This window comes from Poecilia formosa, unplaced genomic scaffold (assembly GCF_000485575.1).
Source record: "Poecilia formosa unplaced genomic scaffold, Poecilia_formosa-5.1.2 Scaffold483, whole genome shotgun sequence".
NCBI classification, from domain to species: domain Eukaryota; kingdom Metazoa; phylum Chordata; class Actinopteri; order Cyprinodontiformes; family Poeciliidae; genus Poecilia; species Poecilia formosa.
In genome coordinates this window covers 255,660-265,698 of record NW_006800422.1, presented here as the reverse complement: position 1 = coordinate 265,698, position 10,039 = coordinate 255,660, and the positions used below count along the sequence as shown (strand labels likewise).

At 38.4% G+C, this 10,039-nt stretch overlaps 1 protein-coding gene across 1 annotated transcript in view; it reads right to left on the bottom strand.

Annotated features, from left to right (window-relative positions):
• Positions 1 to 7,752: 7,752 nt before the first annotated feature.
• Positions 7,753 to 10,039, bottom strand: part of LOC103156485 (protein FAM193A-like) — a 25,430-nt gene continuing 23,143 nt past the window's right edge. Inside the window, exons 22-23 of the mRNA XM_007578552.2 lie at positions 9,248 to 9,329; positions 7,753 to 8,698 (exon numbers count right to left, since the gene is read on the bottom strand). Coding sequence (XP_007578614.1) covers positions 8,605 to 8,698; positions 9,248 to 9,329 — 176 coding nt within the window. The 3' untranslated portion in view covers positions 7,753 to 8,604. The remainder of the gene's footprint in view (positions 8,699 to 9,247; positions 9,330 to 10,039) is intronic.

Genomic DNA, 10,039 nt, shown 5'->3' with positions numbered 1-10,039 from the left:
GATTTGTATCGTTTGAAATTCTTCTCCATTATTCTGTTGTTTTGTTTCATTCTTGAGACAGTCTGCAGCTTCAAGCTGGAACCACAGATCATGGGCCGACCACAAAGAGTTGGCACCGCTTAATCTAAATCTGTGTGCTCGTCTTTTTTAGCGCGTCACGTGTGCTTGTGTTTGTGCGCGATGGAAAACCCCTTCCCAGCGCTGCCTGAATGGGCACGCTGTGCTGCCACGGCCGGATTCCCAGCTGTTTGTGTCGAGCTGAGGCGAATTCCACAAGGGCATGAAAGGGGGAATGAGCCAGAGTCACGCCCAAACCTCAACAACTGCCTGCAGATGGGTCGGTGAATAAATCAGACCCTGTGAAGTATCACGAATGCAGCAATGGTGGCGGCGGGCGGGCGCTCCCTTCGGTGAATCAGTTGTCTAGGGTTCAGTGTGCAAAGCACAGGAAGCTGGACATCCCCTGTCTTTAAAAAAAGGAAGTAGGCAGTTGCAGAGCGAAGAGAAGACAAAGCCAAACAACGTTTGTGTGTTTGAGAGAGCGAACACTTGCTGTACCTGCTGATGTCGGCTCAAGCAATGGAACATTTTAATTCAAACCTAAATGAAACCAAAGAACAAGAGGAACTTCTGATATGTTTGTGACATAAGGAAGTTATCAAGCTGTGGCTGGTGTTTGGTGAACTTCACACCAACTTCATTTATATCCCTTGAGTCACACTGCAAATACAAAACATTTTTATGTGAAGGAGTATCATAATTCATGCATTTCAACACTTTACAAATCAACATCTGATACCCCTAAATAAAAACCCAAAGCCCTTCTGATGTCTAATGAGTAAACAGATGAATTGAACCTCGGTGTGAATCCAGCTGTCCTGTGAAGGCCTCACAGGTTGCTGAAGAACAAACAGCTTCCGGAAAACCAAAGAACACAGTAGACAGGTGTTAAAAGTGTTTAAACACCCTTACATGATCAAACAATATCCCAACTTTGAAGATCTCATGAGGATACAAACCTACCAGGAACTGATAGGAGGGGCAAGGAGAGCATTGCTGAAAGAAGCAGGTGAGAGGCCCACTGTGGAGGAGCTGCACAGATCCACAGCTCAGCTGGAAACATCTGCTGAGGCGGCCAGCACTGGTCAAATCTGTCCTTTATGGAGAGAGACAGAACGATAGCCACTGCTAAAAATAAGCTCTAAGATGCTCTGTTCAGTTTGTCATATATTGGACACAGCAAACATGGAAATAAGAGCTCTGGTCAGATATGGTGGTGGCAGCATCATGGTGTGGGGGAAGGGGAAGCTGGTAAGAGTTGAGGAGGCACAGATTCCTCAACTCTAGAGTTGTCAGGACAACAACTCTAAACATGTAGCTAAAACTGTTATGGAGTCATTTAAATAAAAAAATATATTCAGTCAGACACTCGCTCCTCCTGGAAGAACATGTCTTTGATTTTGCAGCAATGCCTCATACCCAGCAGGCATGTAGCCACATTTTTCAATCCTTGTTTGATGCTCTTGCATGCCTTCTGACATAGACATCACAAACAAGTTGGTCTACCACCGGGTGTACCCGTACACGTGTTGCTTCTGGGCGACAGCAGGTGTGTTATCTGGGGTTAGATCTGCGCTCTGGGGTTGTGATGAATATGACGACATTAAAGGTCACATCTGAAATAAAAACCTGGTTATTACGGCACATGGGAACTCCAACAGCCACTATGTATTCACTCGGTGCAGAACGACTTTTAATGCTGCATGAACAATTCAGAATCGTGGAAAAAAAAAAAAGGTTTCCATAAGTGTCATAGGAAAACCTCATTACACTACATGATTCAACACAACGACAAGTGACCTTTGGCACACATAACCTGAAGAAGTTTTCTGCCTGATTTAGTCAGTCTCTTAAAGTAGCTTAAGATGAAAAAAACCCCACTTGTCTTACAGGATTGCTTTAGTACTTTAGGGGTTGTAGACATTGACTTATACCATTTCCTAATAATCAGATTCCACCATTTGCAACATTTTACCATATGTCGGGTGTTTTGGGCTGTAGAATACAACCCCCACATTGTTAGTGCACTACTTCTGATGAAGGAGCAGTGCTATTTGTTTTCCAGACTCATTTTATAATACAATCAAGTAACTATGTTACCTTCAGTTGTTAAATGTAAAAATACTGTATCTATTCTGTATGACTTAAAATAATTGACAGTGCCTTGAAATTGGGCTTCTGTCTCTTTAAGAAACTCCTGCTCTTTCCAACAGGTTGCCTTTAAGAAGTCAACACAACATTTACTCCTCTATTAACCCTTTAACAATGTTTTTACTCATGTTGCATGGAAAAGTAGATCCTATAACAAGCTCAGCACAATTAGGTGTTTGCTAATTGCTGCTGGCTAGTCTGAAGGAGCTGAGTGGTGGAGTCCCAGGGGAGGCCTGCTCAGAAGCTTGGAACCTGCAGCTTCCAGGACGAGCTTTGTCCTGGAAGCTGCGCTCTGTCCCACCAGGCCTTTTAACATAGCTGGATGGTTGCCATGGAGATTAAAGGATTTCTCAAACATGCATGAAATAGCCAAAGCAACACTCCTGATGAAGGGATAACATTACAACATGATGTACATCTAAAAAAAAGTAAATTTTATGTAATACTGCAGCAGGTCACCTATCAGGTTTGTTTGTTAAAATACATTTGAAATATGGAACACAGGAATTGGTAATAATAAATTAGAGGAAAAAAACAAGGAGCATGAGCTGGTCTGCTTGGAGCTCCAGGTTCAGACCAGAAGTTTATGATAAAGGATTTACAGCCACCTGCAAAATGGTAGAAAAGGGTTTGAATAACTTCTAGACAAATTTGGACCCAACGATCCAGATCAATATCGATATTTACAGGTAAGAGAAAGAGATACAAACTAACATAAGTAAAACGGATTGATGATAGAAACATCATTTTCACACTGATAACGAACAATTGTCTTGTGGTTTATTCAGATGCAGCCTTACAAAGTTGTGTCATCTGGGTCAATTCCTTTAGTCAGCCACACTGGAGTGTTTTCAAGCATGAACATCCTGTTTAAGGCCTCATCACAGCATGTCAATCCAAATTAAATCCTAACTTTGACTAGGCCCCTTGAAAAACCTTCAACTCATCCTTTTTGTAGCCATTTAGTGCAAGTCATTCAGTGCCTGAAGCAGCAAATCAGCATCACACTGCAAACCAACATGTTTGATTGTCAGCATGTCAGGGATTTTCTCTAAAACAGCATGTTGCTCTCACCGGATTTAACGAGGCACGGAGCTTTCAAGAAAATTTACTTTTGTTTTATCAGAATATTTTGTCAAACGTCTCTGGCATCATCATTGTTTTTGTTTTTTTTAGCTAATATGAGACAAGAATTTATCTTCTTTTTGCCGAGAAGTGGTTCTGGCCTTGGAACTGCCCCATGGTATACTGTTAGTGATTTTAATGATTTTACCCAGTTTTGATTGTACAGTTACCTGGCATCACAGCTAATTTAGCATTTTAGCTAGGCTACCAGATAGCATAGGTTTGTGCTGGAGAAGTGATACCGATTAGAGTTTCTATTATCCAATGCACTTCTGATAAAATATTTTATAAACTTTTGACATTGAAATTTTTGTCTTATAAAAAAAGATTTGAGACCATTAAGTTCAGCTTGAAATCGTTGTAAGGATTTCAATCCTTACAACGGTATCACATGTTAAGTCAATAATTAACAACGAAGGGGAAATACTGAAGGCTAAAAGATTTCCAATACACTGATTTCACTAATAAGACTTTATCTTATGTGCCCACAGAAGAACTGCTTCCATATTTGGCTTTTAAAGGGCAGTTTGAAAATGTTGTCTGAAAGCAAGCCACACACACACAGAGAAGCTGACATACAAAAAAAAAAAAAAAAAGCCACGAGGTCTCTGTTGGGGATTCTCCCCCCGCCAGATCCCTCCTACGCGTTACAACAGGGTCTAAAAGTGACTGAACTTCCACACAAGTGCTCAACCCACCCATCTCAGAGTGGAAAGAAATAGGTCACAAGTCCCCACCTGAGTCTCTGGGAACTTTTCTAAGAAACAAAGAATTTTTTTTAAAAGAAAGGTTACAACAGATGATCAGTTCCTGTCAGAAACTGGTTTTCAAAGCACCGGGATGCAACTGAAGGTAGCTGTTGTACATCCAGACAGGAAAAACTTTAGCCTTACACTTATCCAGGCAAACACAGAATGGATGGATACAACCATTAATCTTATGTGAATCCTAAAAGAATGGGAATTTCCCTCCATTGCGTGGAAATTCCCAAAACAGCATACAGGTTTATACAAACTAAATGGATTGCTGTGGCCATAAGGAGATCATTTTGATTCAGTGTTTATTGATTGATTCAGTGGGTATTAAAGTAAATTGCTTCTTTTCATTTTTTCTTGGTAGGATGTCAATGGTTTAAGCTATCAGCCACCTAAACTTCACTGAGGCAGATTTTAGCCTGAGAAGAAGAAGAAGGGGATTCCCTCGATGGAAGTGTACGCCATGCTGAGATGCTCCAGGCACTTTTGGAATGAAAAGAACAGCATTCTTATTTCAAACTAAAAAGCTTCTCTCATTCCTTTAAATTAGCCTACAGTGACAAGAATCCTCCCCTCCCCCGACACTCACTATCAGGCCGGTCTGTGGAGCACACGTTTGCTTTTTACACATCCATTTGGGAAACTTTTGTAGGAACCTCTTGGTTCAAGGAAGTTTAACTTACTCTTATTTTTAATAGCATCAACTCAGAGCGCCCCTCTGCAGATGTCAAAAACAAATCTGTTCCATTATCACATTTTATTTAGATCACGTCCTACGTTTGTGTCTCATACAATTTTTCGGGGTGTTTTTGACTCGTCTACATTTGCGTAGATTTGCCTAAATGTGGTAGATCCAAAATTACATCAGCACTGACTGAGAGCCAGCTCAAACTACAAACAGTCAGACTGTCATTCATACCTGAAATGATTTATGAGTCATATCTGGTAGCTCTGGCAAGCACAATAAAAAAAAATGTAAAAAAAAAAAAAAAAAAAACCTAGCATCTTCTCCTGTATGAGGTTTTACCACACAAAATACTCATCGGGTTGGGACTCATAGCGAAATCCCACCATTTTAATGCGCAGCAGCTCTCAGTACAAGTTAAGAGGAAGCAGAGATGAACACAACCTTACCTCACTTCCTCTTCCTTATTAGTCATTTGGGCTTTTTATAAGAAAGCATGAAAATGCTTTAGAGCCAAATGCATTTGATATAGAAATCTAAAGGCATTTGAGGGGTGGGATTTCTGCATCCTTAATTTCATCTCTTAATCCAGAGTTTTACACAAACATCAGAAGAGTTCCTTAATTGTTCAAAACCAATAAGCTGATCTCATCACAGCACCATTCAAAAGATGGGACTTGTGTTCTGGGGAAGAAATGTGTTTCCTTGAATTCAGATCAATTAGTCAAGTGTATAGTTTCACTAGTTATTATAAGATGCCTTCCAGTCAGTACAACTAACCAAAAATAGAGGAACAGGGTTAAAACCATGATTCAATACCTGTCCCAAATTTAATCTGGAGTTAAGTGATGAACAGATAAAGATCTGTAAAACCCTTAAGTCATTGAAAACAACGGCTTTTTTTATTTGACGTACTTTGCAACTGAAACTTAAGTCTTGGGATCTACTTGACTCAGTTGCAAAGCCCCTCTTCATTGATTATGACTGTTAATTGGAGGATTTCCCATAAGGAACTGGTACATGAACGTGTGACTCACCCTGCAACTCCACATAGCCGCAGACGTGCAGAAGCAACAATTGGTCAAAATTCCTGCCATTGTGCCGGCAGCAATGACAATTCAACCCCTTGAAAAAACAATGGTGACATTGTGGTTTTTGCCAAAAATCAATCAACTTGTCGGTATACTGTGTATGGGATGTACATATATGTGATGCACAGCAGCATCAAGCTCCAGCCTCTTCAACAGTTGTAATTATAGTTAGATCACAAATGCATTTAACTGAATCCAAATGCATCTGTAAATTGATTAGTAACACATGTAAATAATGTCTCATCTAAAAAATTTTGAATATGCATTCCAGTGAGGGACATTCATCAAAGTACCTTTTGAAAAAAAAAAAAAAAACTTTAAGTAGGTATTCAACATAATTTCTTAGGAAATTCACATTTCTGTGTTATTGCTTTATTTATATATAGTTTTAAAAGTTTTTTTCCCCATTGGCTGGAAGTGGAAAAAACATTAACAGAAAGCTAATCAAAAACATCTGTGTGGAATTAATCTACATGTGTTTAAATTACTGAACTGAGCTACAGAAAGCTCAGAACTTTTTAATAATATTCTAATTTATTAAATAGGTCTATCACTTAAACCCATTAATCATTTTAAATGACTTGAGATGAGATTTGTTGGGAATTGACACGATATAAATTAACTTCATTAGTTCCAATGACTGCTTGAAACCAATGGAAATTCCAAATATTCTTCATAATGGAAAAGAAAGAAAACATAAGAATCATGCTTTAGTTGGGGTAAAACATCAGGAGACAAATCTGGTTTCATTTGTATGTTTCCTTCCCCTTGTTCACACTCATAGCAGCAGGTTCAGGAAAAGCCACAATTAGTTAAGGCAGCAAAACAGGAGATAAAAATTCCTCCAACTAGCAAAATGTACTTACCTTCTATTCTGATTACTTTAATGAAAAGTACTTTGTTGTCCAATTTTTTGACACAAAACACTGTTTTTCCATCTTAAAACAGTATCAGGCATTAGTACAGGAATGGAGCAGTTACTGGGGTCACAACGCACTATAGTACCTTTATCCAAGTAGAAGAAACATTTTTCATTCAATGAGATACTAAAAGTTACCCGATATACAGAAGAAGGTAGGAAAAAAGTACTTGGTCAAGCCAATCTGAGTTTGTTTCTAAGTCTAGATAGTTAGACTTAGCTAGCTGCAACAGGAAGTTAGAAAAACAAACCCATTTTGTTTTGTACATGTTGAATAAAAGGTTACATAAAAGCACTGTAACTCAAACATCATTTTCACTTGATTCCGTTTCAGATCATGCAATGCTAGCACTGCTGTACAGCTGGCTGAAACAGGACGTTAAGAGGCAAATCTCTTATTTAGGAACATACTAGAGAAAATGTTATCTGTAGTTATACAAGGGGACAGAAAGAAAAATCATTTTAGTAATATCTAAATGTTACTTTTTTTGTCTGTCCTCCTTTTACAGACAAAGGCAGACAGAACCATTACCTTATAAAGGGGAACAAGAGAAGACACATCAACTCAAGTCTGTCACTCATTTTTCATTGAAACAAACCAACTCTAGCAGTGCAGCACAGCTAGCTTTAGAGGGAAATTAGAAGAGTGGTTATTTGTAACTGAAATGAACCATTGCTTTAAAAGTTTTGGAATTGTTCCTTATTGGTTTCATTGTTTTTGACATGTAGCAACCACATAATGTAATGACTATGGTCAGTAGTTTTGCTGAGGAAGTTGCTTAAATATTAGCTAAAAAGAAAGTTTCATCCAGCCATGAGTCACATCATGGCCAGGGTTACAGGAAGCTGTGGATTAATTTCAACAAATCAACCTTTTCCTCTTTATGCCTTAGTATAAAGTGTGTGTGTGTTCTTTGACATTTTTTTACTGGGTGCAGAAAATAAAATTTGACACAAGACACGTAAGCCTGCCATACTACTGTATTCCATCTTTCAAAAAGAAAGACAAGATTTAATATTACTTAACAATATGTTAAAAAGTAGCCAGACTGGCTTCAGTGTTAATACAATATACACTCTATAACATGTTGATAGTGTGAGTATTGTTCTTTTTTGATTTCATTCTGAAAGTATTGACACAAGCTGACTACAGGTCAAAAAATAAAAAAAAGAAACTAATTTGACTCTTTTTTTTAAACAGAATTTAAAACCAAAAGAAGAACAGTGTCAAGTATTACGGCTTCCTCCTTTCTATGAAATCAGATGGAGGCGGTGGAGGCAGAGGGAAGTGGAAACCAGCTAACCAAGCCTATTCCCTTGTCAATCGAGTGGATCAGACGCTGTGGAACGATAGGATAGTAAGCCACAAAATGTCAAATACACCTTTAATTCAGTAATTTCTCTTTTTTTGTAGTTTCCATAGTCTCCTTTTTTTTTCAGAAGGAAACCATCCAGAAATAGTAAGCATCTTTTGACTACAGGTTTGCCAATGGCTATTTTAGTCAAAAGAAACCTTCATCTCAGACTAAAAGCACACAAGCACGCAAGGAAGATTAATCAGATGTGAAGTAGCATTTCATGATTCTTTTTGTGTTATTTCCATTTAATCTGTGCAGGTAAATTAGTCCAGATGGATTTGTGTTGGAACCACATAGGAACAAGAACAAAGCAAGGCAGCGTGGGTGTGATTTGGGCACAGCAGGAGAGAGATTCTGTAGGTGGAGGGGGCACTATCAGGTCAGGGGTGGAGGCTTTTGGGGCAAGTTTTCTTATAGCAATAAGGGTTCTGGTTTGTAGTCTGACATGTTAACAACACCCTTAGTGTGCAGCAAATGTAGCTTTTTTCAAGCTAAAGTTCGACCAGTTGATGGAGAGCCGCTGACGGGTCTGTCTGGCAGAGTCCAAGCAAAATCTGAAACGAAGGAAAAGAAAAAAAAAAAATAAGAAAATAAAAATGGAAAAATGTACAAAGAGAAGCTTAGTAAAATGTTTTGTAGTAAAAAGGGTCAGTATTGAATTTTTCTGTAGCATAAACACTCATTTAATATTTAACGCTCAATTCTAGAGCGTTACCATCAACAGACACCAGCCATGTTTCCATCAATTTTTTAAGCACATTTCACAGTAGCACATTAGAAAAGGTTGATGGAAACGGCAACATTAGAAATGACTTCATCAATTTGCCAAAGAAGTTGTTGCGTTTGCTGGACGTGGTTTTAATCTTTTCTGAAAGAGTTAATGTAAAAATGGGAGATGGGAACATATCTGACAATAAATCTAATTTTTTTAAATTTAATTTTAAAATGTGTTTATTACAACCATAATCCAATTATTTGGATTCAAAACAATCCTAAATAAGCTCATCACAGAGTTATCCCTTCTATTAGGTACATATAAATGGTATTGATAACTGGAAATGCTGGAAAAAAAAAGTAAACAGAGTTGCAATAAAATAAAATACCTTTTGAAATACTCCACCTCCCTCTCTGTCTCGTCCATTTCTGTGCTATCAAGGTCGATGTCTTTGGGCAAGAATACATCATCTGGAAAAGAAACAAAAGAATAAACACACATAAATATTAAAAAGCTACATTAAAAACAGTTTTGGAATTTTTCTGCATGTTTGCTTTAGTCAGTTTAGTTGAGAAGTGTGCTGGTCACACAATCACAACCCACACTGTGGCTTTACCACAGACAGACCGAGACGGCAACCAGTGAGAAAATAGATGCTAGCCTAGTGTTCATTTTAGGATTCCCTTTAATGCAGAAACACTTAGTAAAAGCGGCAGATGTGGGAAGTTCAGTTTTTTATTCTGTGCGTGGTCCAGAGAGGTTGCACTGATCCCGCGTGCACTTTTATGAGGGGTTTTTTGTGTGTGTGTGTGTGTGTGTGTGTGTGTGTGTGTGTGTTTGTTTTCGGGAACTGATGGTCTGACAGGACAACCCGTCCTTCCCCGCTTCCCGGCCATCATTTGCTGTGTTCCTCCCTTTCCTTTCTTCATAAGAAAGAAAAGGGAGACAAAAAAATCTATTAAAATTGCGAATTAGAGTCGGTATAAAGAAAAAAATTGAGAGTCAACATAACCATATGATTAAAAAAAACTTTTAGAAAAATGCTGATATGGACCCTTTTGTATGTTATTGTTTACATCTGGAAATTATGTGCATGTGCACAATGCTGGAGGGCAAAAAAGATATTTTACATGCAGTGCATAGACCTGGAGATGTAGTTATGTAGGAAAAATAACGCAGA